Source organism: Geotrypetes seraphini, chromosome 9 (genome assembly GCF_902459505.1).
Source record: "Geotrypetes seraphini chromosome 9, aGeoSer1.1, whole genome shotgun sequence".
NCBI lineage: Eukaryota > Metazoa > Chordata > Amphibia > Gymnophiona > Dermophiidae > Geotrypetes > Geotrypetes seraphini.
The window spans coordinates 19546061-19564543 of record NC_047092.1 but is presented as its reverse complement, the minus strand read 5'-3'; the positions used below and the strand labels follow the sequence as shown (position 1 = coordinate 19564543).

The 18483-nt window shown below is 43.7% G+C and overlaps 1 protein-coding gene across 1 annotated transcript in view; it reads right to left on the bottom strand.

The window, feature by feature from the left end:
- Positions 1-538: 538 nt before the first annotated feature.
- PRRT4 (proline rich transmembrane protein 4) overlaps positions 539-18483 on the bottom strand; it is a 46725-nt gene continuing 28780 nt past the window's right edge. Inside the window, exon 3 of the mRNA XM_033959584.1 lies at positions 539-3190. Within this exon, the coding sequence (XP_033815475.1) occupies positions 1230-3190 (1961 nt within the window). The 3' untranslated portion in view covers positions 539-1229. The remainder of the gene's footprint in view (positions 3191-18483) is intronic.

The following is an 18483-nucleotide window of genomic DNA, read 5'->3' as shown; positions in this document are numbered from 1 at the left end:
AAAAAAAGGAAAGCAACAAACCCTACGGTGGTAAACCAGTGAAGAAAAGTAGGACTGGATAAATGGTCTTCTAAAGAAAAGGGGAAGAGGTCCAAACAGCAATTTTATTAAATAATAGTTTAATAAAGTTCTCAGTGTCTGCCACAAAGCCACAATTCATCACAGGGCTGTGTTTCAGCACTTGGAAGCCTGCATCAGGCGTCGTAATCTTATGGTAAATGCACAGTCATAATAGTATGTAGTGAGAGCGCTCAACCTTGGAAACACAGACACAATCTTTTGTGGCTGAAATATCAAATACTGTTGTTCCAACCCAGCCGCTCTCACTAAAAACTTTTACGACTGTGCATTTACCATAAGATTACAGCTCCTGATGCAGGCTTCTAAGTGCCGAAACACAACCTCATGCTGAGTCATAGCTTTGTGGTGGTCATTGAGAGCTTTTGAAACCTATTATTTAATAAAATTGTTGTTTGGACCTCTTCGGGCCTTTTCCCCTTTTCTTTAGAAGACCATGTATCTGGCCCTACTCTTCCTGACTGGTGCCCAAATCTAGGCATGCTTCCGAGATGCAACCACTGAGATGCAACCACAACTTAATTGGCTAACAAGCTGTTAGCCATTAATAATTGGGTGCTAATGACCAATTATTGACAATTGGTACCAATTACAGTAGGATGTGTGTACGCATCTGGCTGCATGTTATTCTTTGACAATGATACCCTAAATCCCATAATGTGCACTACAAAAGGGGGCACGGGCAGGTCAGGGGTGTTCCAAAATATTGCACATAGTGTTATCGAATAATGGGGTCTCCATGCCAACTTGGACACCAGGATTTACACCAGATTTCAGCAGGCATAAGTCTGTGCCCAGAATTGGGTGCGGGAATTGGCGCTAAGTGCTATTCCACAAAGGGCAAGTGCCATTTATATAATAGCGGTTAGCGCCAGTTTTTCCAATGCCTGTTTCTGAGTGGCATTCCTATCATTATGTGCAAACTTATCTCCAGGACAGGTTTGGGAAGCCCTGTCCTACCGCAAAACCATTTTAGGACTATGGAAATTCTGTAAAGAAGTGCAAAATTACAGTGCATGCCCCATCGTTTTGTGCCTCAATACGGTAGTCCTGGGCTACCCGCCTCTTCATTGCTGCCAGGAAGCTTAATGAACACTGTCTGTATTAGTTACAGTGGGAGGTCAGTGTTAGTCTTTGTATAAAATAGCAGTTTACAGGTCTATGGTATCACTGCTGATGCTCAGTGTATCTATCTGTCTGCAGATATCCACAAATTCCTCTTGCAAAGCTGTGTCCTGATGAGAGAGAAAGTCCAAAGAATCTTGGGAGGGTGGGGGAAGTGTTTGATAGAGGCCTGGCACCTGAGGAACATAGCTTGGGTTGGTCTGAGACAAGTTCACATAGGCTTTCTTTTCAAAGTTGAATGAAGAAGAGCAGCCAAACTTCTCTGGGCTGGAGCAGAGCACTAAGGACGAACCATTCATGGACAGTTTGTATGGAGAACTGGAGCTGCTGTTGCCCCCTCTCCATTTCTCTGGGGAAGATGCTGCAGTTTCTGGCTTGCTGATGTTTAGGGTAGCATGCCCTCTGGGCTGCATTGTTTCCATCTCCAAGCAAGAGGACGTTCGGTACAGACCACGGTCTGTGATCTTCTCCTTTAAAACATTGTTATCTAGAATGACGGGGCTCTTTATATTGAGAGAGAAGTTGCTAGAAAGGGCAGTGCCATGGAAAAGGCTCTTGGGAATCAAAGCCTCACTGAAGAGGGCCTCATCTATACTGCGTCGCAGGTTGATGGGTGATGGTGGCCTGAAGTCAACAGTTGAATCACTGTCCATCTGGATGCTGGTGAATGATGATGTCTTTGATTCACATCCCCTCTTCATGTTTGCATCACAGCCCTTGGTCTCCATGCTCTTGCTGCTATGATATGTTAGGTCAATATCTTCATCAAAGCTCATGTGCTTCTCGACCACTGTGTAAAGTGGGAGGAACTCTGAATTGCTCTGGGCAATGGTATCACAGATTACCAGCTTCTCATGTTGGGAAGATGCCCATTGATAATCGTTTGAAAGAATTGGTGCTTTCATAGTGACATGACTTGGAGAGAGGCAGAAAAACTTGGTCCAGCACCGAAATCTGGGAGTTTCATTGGAACAAAATACAGGGTAGATGCCAACAAGGGCTAGAGGGAGGCTCATACCCAGCTCACATAGTCTAAATCCTAATTGAAATGCCCACCATGGCCAAGGGCTGAAGATGTGGGTGCCACCATATCCCAAGGCATGGAGTATTGCATACAAATGAAGTCCTGCATTGAACAGTCCAAATGTAGCTGAAAACAAAGCAGTGTGTGTGGCTCTGCTCCAGTCTGCCAGATCCACAAATGGGCATCTGTTCAGGTAGTTTGTTGGCAGCATGGAGCTCTTAAGGTCATAGATAAGCACTGTGTCTGATTTCACCAGACAGTAGAAGATGAAGAAGGAAATTGACAAGATGGCTGCCATGATGACAAAGACCCCCTGAGAAATGAAGAGAAGGAAGGGAAACTGATGGAGAAGGTCCACAGTGACAATGGCCCCCACTGACACCAGGAAGTGCAGGAAGACAACGGCAGCCAAAACACAAGGGTGCTGGAACCAGGAATGGGAGAACTGCATCCTAGACCTAAGGGACAGCAGTAAGAAGACAACGCCAAATGAAGATGTGAGGCAGGGGAAGGTGACATCATACAACAAGAGGGCAGCAAAGGCAGGCAGTCTTTCCTGGTGGCTGTAGGCATCATAAAACAAGCAGAAAGCCCTGCTGCAACCAACGGTGAGCAGCAACAGGTCAAGAACAATGAAGAACTTGCAGCCAGCAGGACAGCGAAATGGCAGACAGAGTAAGCTCAGCAAGGAGATGAAGGCCACTAGGCCGAAGAGTGAACCCGCCCCATAAATGTGGACTTCCCAGGCAATTCCCCAGTCTGACATAGCACTGTTCCAGTCTGCATGAAGGGTAATAAAGAGAGGTGGAGAAGGAAGAAAATAAGAAGGGACGTGTGCTGTGGCTTCCACATCTTGTATAGTGGGGCTCGGGGTCATGGAAGAGGTGTAGCCTGTGCTTTTCTCACGGTTATAGTCTGTGGATGCTGAGCTTGCATGTGCGTCATCTTTGGTGGGAGCCAAGTCTGTAAAGAAAAGATGAGAGGCATGTCAACAGCATACTAGCATACAATCAACACAGTTGCATATGGTAGCATCCTATCTCACACATGATGTCTTTATATAAAGTCAAACACAAAGTCGGTGGGTAACTCAAAAAACGTTCATAAAAAGTACAACAAGAGAATTGTAGCAACGGGATATCAGATATTGACCTTAGAGTTTGAGATGCTCATCCGGCCTGTCAATTCGTCATTAATCCCTGCTGGTATTCTCATATTTAATGTGTTTATATATTTTTTTGTATTTTTATTTTTATATAGACTATCGTCCATCTTTTGGTTATTGATGGCTTGTTTAGTATGAAGTTAAACTATGACTCCCCAGCCTTGACAAAGATAAGCGAAATGTGTTGGCAAGGGGGAATATCACCTTAATGCTGAAGTTTCCAAGTTTATTAGTTTTTAATATCCCGACCATCAAGTGAATATCTGGCCGGTTTAACCATGCAGATTGCAGATTCTAAAAAAAAGCTAAGTTGTTTAAATATTTAACTTATTTAGAAGATAAGTGAAAAGAATTAGAATGACGATAGTCTATATAAATATATAAAAATACAAATACAAAAAAATATATAAACACATTAAATATGAGAATACCAGCAGGGATTAATGACGAATTGACAGGCCGGATGAGTATCTCAAACTCTAAGGTCAATATCTGATATCCCGTTGCTACAATTCTCTTGTTGTACTTTTTATGAATGTTTTTTGAGTTACCCACCGACTTTGTGTTTGCATTTGGATGAAAATATACTCTTAAGTTATCAGTGTATGTGAAGAGGATGGCTCAGACCTTTGTTTATATAAAGTCAACAGAACCATGAATGATATTATGGCATATCCTTAGATTCTATTAGCATCTGCCACTGGAAGCTTCCATTCATTCTGGCTTCTTGCCCTTGGTCGTAAGATGCTGTGATAAAATCATATTAACAATCCAAGCATAGTTAATTACAATAGGTAAGCAAAGATTTCCATATTTTATTATATCTCCTTAAATTTCCGCACTTGACTGCAAGTATTTTTCCATATTTTGCATACAAACACACCAAATTCCACCAATTATAACAATCTAGCTTAGAAGAGTTTTTCCAATGAAAAAGAATCAATTTAATTGTTATCATGACTAAATTTCTTAGAAGTTGGGCTTTATAACTGTCCAACTCAACATCTAAATCAGTGGTACCAAAGATGATTAACCTATAAGATAAAGGGTGTGAAATAGAAAGCAAATCAGAAACAGAAGACCAGACTGTAGCCCAAGACTCATATACATAAGGGCATTTAAAGAGCATATGTTCCAAGGTGCCTACCTCTAGGTTACAAGACCAGCAAATATTCTTCTGTTTATTACTGATCTTGGATCATTTCAATGATGTCCAAAAAGCTTTATGTACTGTATAAGAAAATAATGCGCTTGCATCATGCTAGCAGAATGTAAAGAAGTAGTAATGAATAAGTTCCTGGAGGAAAAGTCCATAGTCTGTTATTGAGAAAGACATGGGGGAAGCCACTGCTTTCCCTGTATTGATAGCTTGGAATATTGCTACTCCTTGGGTTTTGGCCAGGTACTAGTGACCTGGATAGTTGTACGCAGCGCTGTACATTTAATATTCAATAGATGGCCCTGCTCAGAAGAGCTTACAATCTAATTTGGACAAACATACAGGATATGTCATAAGAACATAACGTAAGAATTGCCATGCTGGGACAGACCAAAGGTCCATCAAGCCCAGTATTATTTCTAACGGTGGCCAACCATGTCCCAAATACCTAGCTAGATCCCAAGTAGTAAAACAGATTTTATGCTGCTTATCCTAGGAATAAGCAGTGGATTTTCCCAACGCCATCTCAATAATGGCTTATGGACTTCTCTTTTAGGAAATTATCCAAGCCTTTTTTAAACCCTGCTAAGCTAACTGATTTCACCACATTCTCTGGCAACAAATTCCAGAGTTTAATAGCATGTTGGGTGAAGAAATATTTTCTCCAGTTTGTTTTAAATCTATTAATAATAATAATAATAATAATAATAACTTTATTTTTATATACCGCAGTACCACAAACAGTTCAAAGCAGTTTACAGTGTAAGAGACTGTACATTTACAGCGAAGATACAATGCGAACTGTACATATTCAGTAAAGGTGTTTATACAGCAAAGAACAGTGTAGGTTTACCATGCAGGAGACTGTACATATACAGCAGAGATATATATATAGTGGAGAGGCAGTGCGAGAGGCATTATAATGAACAAAGCAGTGTACAAAAACCAATGCAGGGTGGTGAATGTCAAGAAGACTACCAGTATCAGTTATAGGATGGAAGTATTTGATTATTTGGTGATAGGGGAGGTTCCAGAAATTTGTCATAGAGGAAAGATTTGAGATTTCCTGAAGGATGAGTAAGATGGGGCAGATGAGATGAGGGTGGTCAGGCAGTTTGTCCATCTGCCAGCTTGGTATGAGAGAGTTCTATTGAAGAATTTTTTGTAGGTGCATCCCTTTGGGGAAGGGTAGGTAAACAAGTTGGCATTACGCGTGCGGGTGGTTCCAGGGAACACGAAGTGGTGAGACAGATAAATCGGGGATAAGCCAGTTAAGGTTTTGAAGCAGAGGCAGGCGAATTTGAAGATGACTCTCGCTTCTATTGGCAACCAGTGCAGTTTTCTATAGTAAGGGGTGATGTGGTCTGATTTTTTGAGGCCAAAGATTAGGCGGACCGCGGTGTTTTGGATAAGTCTCAGTCGTTTGATGGTTTTCTTGAAGGAGCCCATATAAATTATATTACAGTAATCCAGTGTGCTTAGGATTAGGGATTGGACCAGCAGTCTGAAGGAGGGGAAGTCGAAGTAATGTTTGATGGTACGGAGTTTCCAGAGGATATAAAAGCATTTTTTGACCTGGGCGTTGGTGTTGGTCTTCGAAGGTCAGGCAGCGGTCTAGGATGACTCCAAGGATTTTGATGGTGGGGTTAATAGGATAAGTTAGGCCGTTGAGTTGTAAGGTGGTGTTCGTTAATTTGTGGTTGGGACTTGCTAGGAAGAGTTTGGTCTTTTCTGGATTTAGTTTCAGTTTGGACTGAGTGGTCCAGTGTTCGACCATAGTAAGTATTGAAGAGATGTGTTGCTCTGTTGCTTTGCAGCTTCATCGCATGCCCCCTAGTCCTAGTATTTTTGGAAGGAGTGAACAAGCAAGTCACATCTACCCTTTCCACTCCTCAGTATTTTATAGATCTCCATCCTTTTTATATCTTTTTTATTTATTTATTTAATTTTCTATACCGTTCTCCCAAGGGAGCTCAGAACGGTACTTAAGCATTTTTCCCTGTCTGTCCTGATGGACTCACAATCTATCTAATGTACCTTTTTGAAGGTGCAGTCTCCAGAATTGTACATAATATTCTAAATGAGGTCTCACCAGAGTCTTATACAGGGGCATCGTTACCTGCTTTTTCCTAAAAGCCATTTCTCTCACTAAGCACCCAAGCATTCTTCTAGCTTTCGCCATTGCTTTTCAACCTGTTTGGCCACCTTAAGATCATCAAATAGAATGTGGACCATAGCGACTGAATATTGCCGACTTTCCATATAGCTGCAGCAGTCACTTCTCCCTATATTCAGTCCACATCATTTCTATGGAGAACAGTGTAGCCAGCATTAAAATTTAACTATTGATCCAACCGATTTTAAAATTCACTTCTGCGTGTGTAGTTTTCTCCCCCAGCCTAACCCCGCTCCTGGGAACACCTCTTTTAAATTTATTGTGTGCAATTTTAGCAGCTATAGATGGTACAATTTTTAGCTCTGTAGTTACCTGGTTAGATCTTTGTTGAAAATCATCCTCAGTATCTGCCATTTATCAACTGCTATGAATAGAGACCGTTCCTGCATTTCTGTGTCTAATCCTACTCTGGCTTGGCCCAAAATTAGATCAGTTACCCATGCTCATTCCACCACCTTTTGGTCCCTCACTGCAGATCGAATTCTCAAGCAAAGTTTTGGGCACCATTATTGACTGTACACTTTCCTTTAATGATCATCTCAACTCTCTGGTAAAAAAATATTTTTTAGTCTTCACATGCTGAGGAAAGTGAGATACTGCTTCTGCCAACAACATTTTGCTGTCCTTGTACAATCAATCATTCTTTCCAGACTGGATTGTTGTAATTCCATCTATCTAAGTCTTCAAAGACTTCAGCGGATCCAGAACTGCGGCTAGGTTGATCTTCGCAAAAAGCAAATTCGAACATGTTTCCCCGCTTCTGTCAAAACTTCACTGGCTTCTGGTGATTTCTAGGATTCACTTTAAATGTAGCTGCCTAATTTTCAAGATCCTGTATGGCATTCTTCCTCCCCTAATCCCACTATCCTGGAATTCTTTGAGACCTGACACTACCAGATCCGCCCACATACTCAAACTATCTTTCCCCTTGTTAAAAGGCATCATGTATGCAGGTAAATTAGGGAAATCCCTTTCCTTCAAATTCACTGAGCTTTGGAACAACCTCCCTGCCCCGCTGCGGAACCTAGGCTCATTCCAATTATTCCAAAAGCATCTGAAAACCTGGCTTTTCTACAAAACGTTAAGCTATCTATTTAAGATGTAAAACTAGCTATCCTCTTCCTAACCTCTAATTTCTTATTATGTCCTTCCCTCATTTATTGAATTTACCTGTAAACCGTGCCGAGCTCTATCTTTATAGAGATGATGTGGTATACAAACTTAAGGTTTCGTTTAGTTTCTCTTCCTCTCTCTCTCTCCTTTTTTTCTCTTTCTCTCTTCCTCTCTTTTTTCTCTCTCTTTCTCTTCCTCTCTCTTTTTTTCTCTCTTTCTCTTTCTCATTTTCATTAAAAGGCGTCTTGTATGCAGGTAAATTAAGGAAATCCCTTTCCTTCAAATTCACTGAGCTTTGGAATAACTTCCCTGCCCCACTGCTGAAACTAGGCTAATTCCAATTATTCTGAAAGCATCTGAAAACCTGGCTTTTCTCCAAAACGTAAAGCTATCTATTGAAAATGTAAAGCCAGCTATCCTCTTCATAACCTCTAATTTCTTATTATGTCCTTCCCTCATTTATTGAATTTACCTGTAAACCGTGCCGAGCTCTATCTTTATGGAGATGATGCGGTATACAAACTTAAGGTTTAGTTTAGTTTAGTTTAATCCTGATCGACACGTACAGATTTAGGAGTTCTTTTACTGAACTGTGGTAACCACTAACGCGTGCTGAACACAGTTTACAAGGCCTTACTATGGAGCGCACTCGGGTGTTCTGTGGTAATTTTGGCATTGGCACATGCTACATTGAAAAATAGCTGTGGGCAGAGTGTAGGCTTGCTCTGCGCAATTGGGTAGTTCATCTACATTGCTACATGCTAACTAATTAGCATGTGGTTATCACATGAGCAGTGGTGAAGTAAGGGGGGAAGGGGGGTTCGGTCACCGGCACCCCTCCTCCTCTTTTCCCCCGCCCCTCCCCACACCATGTGCACACCTTCACTTCCCCCCACTGCACCTCTGTCTCTTCGCTGGCACAAGCAGCAATGCCAACCTACCGCTCAAGCCAGCATCGGCTCTCTCCCTCTGATGCCACTTCCTAGGTGCAGGACCCAGAGGCGACATCGGAGGGAGTCGAAGCCGGCGTGTTGGTGACGCTGCTCACGCCGGAGAAGTTAAAAAGAGGTACGGGGAGGGAAAAGGTGTGCTGCGTGGGGTGGGGTGGGGAAAGAGCGGGGGCGGAGAAGAGGGTGGAGGAGGAGCGCCACCGCCCCAGGCGTCTCTCACCTTCACTATGCCACTGCGCGCAAGTCCGTAACACGCACAAAATAGGTGGCAGTAGAGGCTTCTGCGGCAGAGGCCAGGTACAAATTTATTTATTGAGATTTCTATCCCGTTCTCTCAGGAGCTCAGAATGGGTTACAATAGACCAGGGGTAGGGAACTCCCACAAGAGAGATTGTGGAGGAAGATGGTCTCGGAATCCTACTTGGATACGGATAGTCCAATCCGAGAATATTTTAATCCAATGCCAAGTTAAAGTTCAAGTTTATTAGGATTTTATATACCGCCTATCAAGGTTATCTAAACGTTTTTTTTACAATCAGGTACTCAAGCATTTTTCCCTCTCTGTCCCGGTGGGCTCACAATCTATCTAACGTACCTGGGGCTATGGAGGATTAAGTGACTTGCCCAGGGTCACAAGGAGCAGCACGGGGTTTGAACCCACAACCCCAGGGTGCTGAGGCTGTAGATCCAACCACTGCGCCACACACTCCATCACTGACCAAATTACCTCCACCTCCCTATTTGTGTAAACCAAATTGTACTGTATCATATTTTAATTCTTTGCTTTTTACAAACAGTAAAAGATCACTTATCTGTAAAGTGTGCAGAGTACTGATATGCCCGAAGGGGACCCATTTCGCTGCTAAACTAAGCTTTTTCAAGGATTCTCAGCACACTTTATTTCAGTCTCTCACCTCATTTGGAGAGATGTGTGTTTAATACCCAGCCTGACTCCCTTTTTGCCAGCAGGCTCTGCTTAGCAAATTTCTGATAGATGCTATGGCCAGTATTCCATTCCGTCCCTTGCCTGCCTGCATACCAACCCCCTGCAGATAGCAGTAGAGAAGCCGCAATATGAGTCCCCAAAGATCAGCACTATCCTTCAATTTAATACTTTCTGCTCAGCTCTGCAATGGCATCAGATCATGTGAAATCCTAACAGAGCAGCAATTACTTCCACACTATAAAGAGAGGTGCTTAAGGGGTGGAGAGGAGGAGAAAGGAGGCAACAATACGGAAAAAGAGAGAGTAAAAGAAAGAAAGAACAGAAATAAAATGGGAGAGAGAAAGAAGAAGCAAAAAAAGAGCAAGAAATAGCAGAAAAGATGTAGAAAGACATAAAGAGAAAAGGGGTGATAGAGGAAGAAGGTCAGAATTAGGGGGTTCAGTCAGTGCAATAGCCTTGGGCTCACATACCAGAGGGGGCATCAAGCGTGCTCAAAACTAAAGGTGTGAAGGATGATTCTATAAAGGTCACCTAAATTAGGTGCCAATTGCACACACTGATTTAGAGAATAGGCACACATACTCGTTGAAAGCTAGAAGGATGCTAGGGTGCATAGGGAGAGGTATGGCCAGTAGGAAAAAGGAGGTATTGATGCCCCTGTATAAGACTCTGGTGAGACCTGATTTAGATTATTGTGTACAATTCTGGAAGCTGCACCTTCAAAAAGATATGAAAAGATGGAGTCGGTCGAGAGGAAGGCTACTAAAATGGTGTGTGGTCTTCGTCATAAGGCGTATGGGGACAGACTTAAAGATCTCAATCTGTATATTTTGGAGGAAAGGCAGGAGAGGGGAGATATGATAGCGATGTTTAAATATCTACGTAATGTAAATGCGCATGAGTCAAGTCTCTTTCATTTGAAAGAAAACTCTGCAATGAGAGGACATAGGATGAAGTTAAGAGGTGATAGGCTCCGGAATAATCTGAGGAAATATTATTTTACAGAAAGGGTGGAACAGTCGCCTAGTAGAGGTGGTGGAGACAGAGACTGTGTTTGATTTCAAGAAAGCCTAGGATAGGCACGTGAGATCTCTTAGAGAGAGGAAGAGATAACGGTTACTGCGAATGGGCAGACTGGATGAGCCATTTGGCCTTTATCTGCCTTCATGTTTCTATGTTTATATATTAGGCACAGATCTCTAAAATTGAAGTGTTAGTTGCACTGGTGTATAACAGCAAATAGGTTTTGCCGATGGACAGAGCATGTGTGTGCCATGCGTGTTCCACCTAGCAATAGGTGCATCTTATAGAGTAAAAGAGGCACATACTGCAAGGTGTACTTAAGTATATTAGTTTATGCCTGCCATTTACCTGGTGTAAGTTTTCATGCTTAAGTTTTGGTCTGCCACAGTGCCTTTGTGCTATAGAAACATAGAAACATGATGGCAGATAAAGGCCTAATGGCCCAACCACAGCATCCACTATCTCCTCCTCTCCCTATTGGCTAAGGCTCTTAACATTTGCATCTCCTCTTCCTATAGGCTAAGGCTCTTTACACCTGCATTGTGATGTCATAGAACTTTATGGTTATGGAAACAGTAACATGATGGCAGATAAAGGCCTAATGGCCCAACCACAGCATCCACTATCTCCTCCTCTCCCTATAGGCCAAGGCTCTTAACACTTGCATTGTGAGGTCATAGAGCTTTATGGTTATAAAAAATATTAGAAATATGATAGTAGATAAAGGCCAAATGCCCCATCAAGTCCGCCCATCTGCACCATCCACTATCTCCTCCTCTCCCTAAGAGATCCCACATGCCTGTCCCACGCTTTCTTAAATTCAAACGTAGTTTTTCCCTCCACCACCTGTACCGGGAGACTATTCCACGCATCTACCACCCTTTCTGTAAAAAAGTATTTCCTTAGATTACTCCGGAGCCCATCACCTCTTAACTTCATCCTATGCCCTCTCATTCCAGAACTCCCTTTCAAATGAGACTCGCCTTATGTGCATTTATGCCAGGAAGGTCTTGAAACAACTCTCCTCTCTCGCCTTTCCCCCAAAGTATACATTATTGAGATCTTTAAGTCTGTCCCATATGTTTTATGGGCATTAGTTGATTGAATGGTCGAGCTGGGATGTGTTTTATTGGGTTTATGGTGAAAGTTGGGTGGGTGGGAGTGTTGGGATGTATTCTGTTGGGTCTATTTATTTATTTATTTCCAATTTACTACTTTTAACTGCTCGGGCAAAGCGGTGTACAGTCTAAAATATAAATGAAGAAAAGAACAACAATCTCTTAATAGGATAATATAATTCGTACAAAGAACAGACAGCACATAATCAAAGGGAATGGGGGAGGGGGAGGGGAAGGAAAGAATAAAGGTTGCAGGAAAAAGAAGGGGGCTGGAGGCAATCAGCGGTAGGAGCGCTGAAATCATCCCGGATAGGCCTGCTCAAACGGCCAGGTAATAGACAAGTGGATGGGAGAGTTGGGATGTGTTCTTTTGGGTTTACATTGGAGGTCGGGTGGGAGGGAGTGTTGGGATGTACTTTACCAGGTTTATGTTAGTGGAATATGGGATGGATTTGATTAGGTTTACGGTTGGGTTGGGTGGGAGTATGTTGGCTTTGTTACTTTTTTGTTTTATTATAAATCTCATTGAATTGTGGTAGATAAAGGTGAATATATGAATGATCATAAATAAATGAAGAGAGGTTAGCTGGATGTTTGAGGAAAGCAGAAAATGCAGACGTGCTGGATTAGGAAAATACAGAGACAGGTGAATGTATATGGGGAGTCCTCAATGTACAGGAAAACTGACAACAAATATTGATATTCACAGCATAAATATGAATTATACAGTGGGGTGCTGTACATGGACTATGTACTGAGAGACACTGTATATATGTTCATATCTTTATTTATCTAACTCGCTTTCTATCCCGTTGTCCCTGAAGAGCTCAGAATGGCTTACAGGTTTAACATACATATTATAAAAGAGCCCGAGAGCTAGTCTCGACGGGCGACTATAACAGTGAGCTGGATGGCCCAAGTTGGTCGCCCGTAGTGAGACTGCTTGAAGGCTGGTAGGGAGGTAGTAGGGAAAAGCGAGAGAGAAGCGGCAGGTGAGGTGGGTTGTGATTTCCCGCCAGAGGGCTGGAGAGTGATTGGATGGGAGAGGGGAAGCAGGGCATGATGGGAGGAGATATATAGTCTTCATGCATCCGAGGAACAGTGTGCTCCATAGTCCCTCAGAGGCAACTTTCCCTCCCACCCTCCCCTTGTGCTTATCGGGTTCACTTGGAAGTTTCAGAGTTTGAGGGTTGTCGCAGCGGCGGTAATCCCGAGCTAGAAGGTTTTGCCTCATCGAAGATGAGCAGGTATTTGGTAGTCAGCTCAGTTGAGTGGCGATGCCAAGGGTCAGGTGACCCTGACAGGAGAGGTATGGAAGTCCAGGTAAGGGAAAATGAGCTCAGGTGAGCAAATCTGCATTGATGCAGGTGGCACAGAATGGGGCATGGAGGTCCATGCCACCCCGTAGGCTCTTGCTGATGTGGCGGAGTCAGGGGTATACAATTTTGAGTTCTGTCAAATTGCAATGTTTTGTAGCTCGGGAACTGAAGCAATTGTTGATTGCTTATTGGTTGTCCCCAATAAACAAAGCTGGGGCCTGGTTTTTACCATCAATAAAGTGTCTGTGGTTTATTTATTGTCCACATTATTCTTGTGAATATATGAACTCGGGTGAGCAGGTATGGTGAAGGGCTTTGGGATACGGGGTATGAGGGGTGACAATTTGGCCATTCCAGATCCATATGTTAATAGTTGACAGGTTATAATTTGACAGTTAAAGAGTAAGTTTACGATCCAAGGTTGCATCCTAACTGGATACTAACTATGGATCTAGTGTAGTGATCTCAAACTCGCAGCCCGCCAGGTACTATTTTGAGGCCCTCGGTATGTTTATCATAATCACAAAAGTAAAATAAAACAGTTTCTTGATCCTATGTCGCTTTACCTATAAATTACAATATTATTATTAAGACTCAGCCAAAAGGAAAGATTTATAAACTATAAAGAGTTTTACCTCATGCAAAATTGTCATTTCTTTAATAAGACATTAACTATTTTTTCTGAGGCTCTCCAAGTACCGACAAATCCAAAATGTGGCCCTGCAAAAGGTTTCAGTTTTAGACCATTGATCTACTGCAAACAATTCGATTTTCCAGGTTACAATTTGCATAGTTATGCTTCGCGATGCCTGCTTTTTCAATACAAGTTTTTAACCTAATGTGGCACACATTGAGATCTAGTACAAAAATAAAATTCTCTGCAATCCATTTGTTATGGGCAGGTAATAGCTGCTCCTTCTTTTTTTGTGTACTGGAGCCTATTAAAAATGTGATAGCATAAGGGACATATAGCTGGTGTAACTATCATTGTCTTTGAGCCAGGTTTTAGTAGTCAGGAATGTTTTCATTTGCGAGGTCTTTTAGTAGGATGTCTTTGTTATTTACTTCCGTGTTTCCCCGAAAATAAGACAGTGTTTTATATTAATTCAGGGTCCAAATATGCCTTACAGCTTATTCTGGGGGGATTTCTTATTTTTTTCATGTCCAACAATCATCTCTCCCTTCTTCTCCTCCACCCCCTTTCCTTTCTCCCCCACCTCCCATGTGCAGCAACTTTCCTCCCCTCTCACCCATCCCCTTATACAGCATCCTTCTATCCCTCCCTCCCATCCTCCTGTGCAGTGCAGCAGAACCCCACCGACCCTCCCACCGTGGGACTGACATACCCCCACTCTGAGGCCCCCCAGAGCAGCAGGGATGGAGGTTGCTGAATTGATGAGTCCAATTTTTTCAGCAAATCAGGCAGCACGTGTCAAGGATGGAGTCAGGGAGTGTTGGGGACATTCGGGGGTCAATCTTAATTAGGGCTTATTTTCGGGGAAACAGGGTAGTTTGGCTTTTATGAGGGTGATATGTTTTTTGTTGTGGGGGGGTGAGGAAAAGGAGTTTCCTCTCTGGTTGTGACTGTACAGCGCTGCGTGCGACTGGTAGCGCTAAAGAAATAATTAATAGTCGTAGTTGTGGGGGCTGTGTTGGGAGGGATTTTGGGGGGGTCAGCAAATCTGCCCTGGTTGATAACTGGGAAAGGAAAGCACATGATGGGTAAGATTATGATAAGTTTAAGGTATAGCATTGGGGTCGTTGAATTATATTTTTAGTTTACTTACTTCTGTTGCTTACAATGTTTATTGCAGAACGTACAAAAATACAACATTCAAATTAACTTTCCGAAATAGAGCGAGATCCCACGTTTGCCTTTTCTCTGCTCTGCTGTGATAAGAAATTCATTTCTCAGGCAGAAACATATTTCCTTTCTTAGCTGAAATTGAAATAAAATGACATGGAGGGAGAGTGGGACGAAGGGAGAGAAGAGACAGATCTAAAGGCAGGGAAGGAGGGAGGAAAAGCAAGTGAAAAGGAGCAAAGTTAACGACGGGGAGAGAGAAATTAAGACATGGAGGGAAAGTGGAGACCCAGTGGAAGACAGATATGGAGAGAGGTGTAGAGGAATGGAAGGAGAAGTGGAGATGTGCAGCTTAAATGGAGGGGAAGTAGCAGGATGGAGAGATGAGGAAAGATAGGGGAACGAGTGCAATAAGCATGAGAGTGGGTTTAAATGCTGTCTGATACATGAATTGAATGAGTAACAAGGTAAGCCTTTCTCCCAGTGGGTCTCGGACACATGCAGAATATAGATTAAGGGCTGGGGAAGCTTTGCAGCAACAAATACACAGCGGCGGAAGGTTATCCATCTGTGCAAGGATGTGATAAATGTAATCTCCATTGCTTGCTAGTGCAGATGGCTCGTTCACCACCTCCCATCTTCCAACTCTTGAAGGCACACATGGCTCCTCCCTCCCCATCTGAGCAAAGCCCCTGTCAACACCATACAGATATACCCAGAACTCCCTCATATAAGGCCAGTTTAAACACTAGACAAATTAGGTTTTTATCTATGGTGCCAGGATCATCTGGAGGGGGAGGGGGAGGGGGAGGGGGGGAAGAAGGGCATTAAAGAACAGCAGCACTGATAGCTACATGAACCCAATAAAAATCACCATAATAGGGGGAGGGGTTTCCAAGGATGAAGGTTCACCTAATGCCTAAGGGGGTAGTTATCACCCTGTATTATGGTTATAACAAGTGTTATTTGCCCCTTAACATAACAAAGGACACTAACCCCCCCCCCCCTTTTACTAAACCGCAATAGCAGTTATTAGTGCAGGGAGCCGCGCAGTGCTCCTGGCACTTATAGAGTTCCTATGAGCGTCGGAAGCAGCGCAGAGCGCTTGGTACGGCTCCCTGTGCTAATAACTGATATTGTTTAGTAAAAAAAAAAGGGGGGGGGGAACTCAGGTTTTCTAGATGTAATCCAGTAAAATTTAAATCATAGGAAGCGACATGCTGAGATGCAAGTATGCAAATGTATTTAAAATGGCTCATTAGCATGTAAGAAACAAAATGTGGTAGGAAGTAAACAGTGCAAGCTGCTTCATGTCTGGAACAACAATGTCAGAAAAAGTGGGGTTATTTTTCCATCCTGCGAGCCTCAGGCTATCAAGCCAAATCTTGACATTTCCAAGCCGCTTCTTAAAGGGGCCGGCCAAATTGGCACCCCCCCCCCCCACTCCTACCACCAATTTGGAATCTCTCTTCCGAAGGCTTTCTCCCGTAACCACACTATTACCCAATAACCTCCCCCTGTTCGAGGCTCCCAGTGCATGCCCCTCCACTTCAATCGCTCCATGATCAGAATGCCCAATGCATCTGACACTCCCCCCCACTTCCCATCTGGAAGATCTCATCAGGTGGTCTAGCTGGGTCTGGACAGGAGCAATCCCCAAGCAACCCTTACCTTGATGACCCTGGATTCAAATTAGTGCCAGCAGCCCCTAGTAGTAGTCTTTTGGTACTACTTGTGACCATTAGGAGGTCATATTTCGCTATAAGGACTTATTTATTGGGATTTATTAATGGTGATGGGACTATAGTGCATCAGACAAAATTGCTAAGACAAATGCACGCAGGACATCTGTGCGCCAGATTAAAAGGTAACTTTAAAGCGTTCCGAGAGGGTGTGTGGGGAGAACCCCCCACTTTACTTAGAAGTGTTGCCGCTGCCGTTGGGGGTGGCACACACACACACACTTACAGAGGAAACTAGTTTTTCACTAAAACACTGGGAAAAATTACACTTTCCTCTCTAATGGGGGGGTTTCCTTCCCCCAAACCCTCCAACGGCAGCACCAACACTTCTAAGTAAAATCGGGGGGTTCTCCCCCATGCCCCCCCTCAGGGCGCTTTAAAGTTACCTTTTAATCTGGCGCACTGACGTCCTGCGTGCATTTGTCTTAGCATTTTTGTCTTCGCGCGCTTTCGTCTATGAACCTTCATTAACTTGTTCAGTTGCTCCTGCCTGGATCTCACCAAGCCCCATGGATGACACAGTAGGTTGAGGGATGGGGGTTAGATGCTACAGATGGGTGGTGGTGGGGGCAGAGACGTAGCAAGGACAGGAAGCGCCCGAGGCAGTGGTGCCACCCCCGTGCCCTTTCCTTCAACCCCTCCACTCCTTCCTTGCTCCCCAAAGCTACACTCATGCCCTCCCTTTCCCAGTCCATCTTTAAATATTCGCCAGCGCAAGCAGCTTCTCCTGCCTGCTGTTTGTGCCAGCATAGGCTTTCCCTCTGATGTCACTTCCTGGCCCGTGACCCGGAAGGGATTTCAGAGGGGAGCCAAGCTGGCAGGCAGGAGAAGCTGCTTGTGCTGGTGAAGATTTAAAGAGGGACTGGGATGGGGGTGGCGAGTGTGTTGTAGGGGGGGGTGGGGGCAGAGAGGTGCTGATGCCCCAACCAAAATGGTGCCCAGGGCGGTCTGCCCCACCCCACCTTACTACACCATTGGGTGGGGAAAATAACTATGGAGGGTCCTGGGTACTTAGAGTTAGGTGTGTAACCGTGGATTCCGATTAGTATTCTATAGCGGCAATTACGTGTGTAATTATAATTATAGAATTCACATTTACTGCACATAGGGTTCCTTTTACAAAGGTGCGCCAGCGTTTTAGCGCATGCACCGGATTAGCACGTGCTATAGTGTGCGCTATTCTGCACGTTAAGGCCCTAACACACCTTTGTAAAAGAAGTCCATAGTGTAGGTACCTAACTTCAGGCGCCTTTTTGAGAATTACTTCCCATGACCAGTGATTTGGAAATATATCCCTTTGTGGCTTCTGTTTTCTGTAACCTTTTCCTCCACCCCCTTTACACCAAGTGACATTTTCCAACCTGTTATTCTGGGGCTGTTCTCCCTGGAGAAGAGGAGACTTAGAGGGGACATGATAGAAACCTTCAAAATCCTTAAGGGCATAGAGAGAGTAAATAAGGACAGATTCTTCAAACTGAGGGGAGCCACAAGCACTAGGGGGCACTCAGAGAAATTGAAAGGGGACAGGTTTAGAACAAATGCTAGAAAATTCTTTTTTACGCAGAGGGTGGTGGACACATGGAACGCGCTTCCGGAGGAAGTGATAGGCCAGAACTCTGTACAGGGGTTCAAGAAGGGTTTGGATAGGTTCCTGGAGGATAAAGGGATAGAGGGGTACAGATAGAACTTGAGGTAGGTTATAAAAGTGGTCAGAAACCACTTCACAGGTCGCAGACCTGAT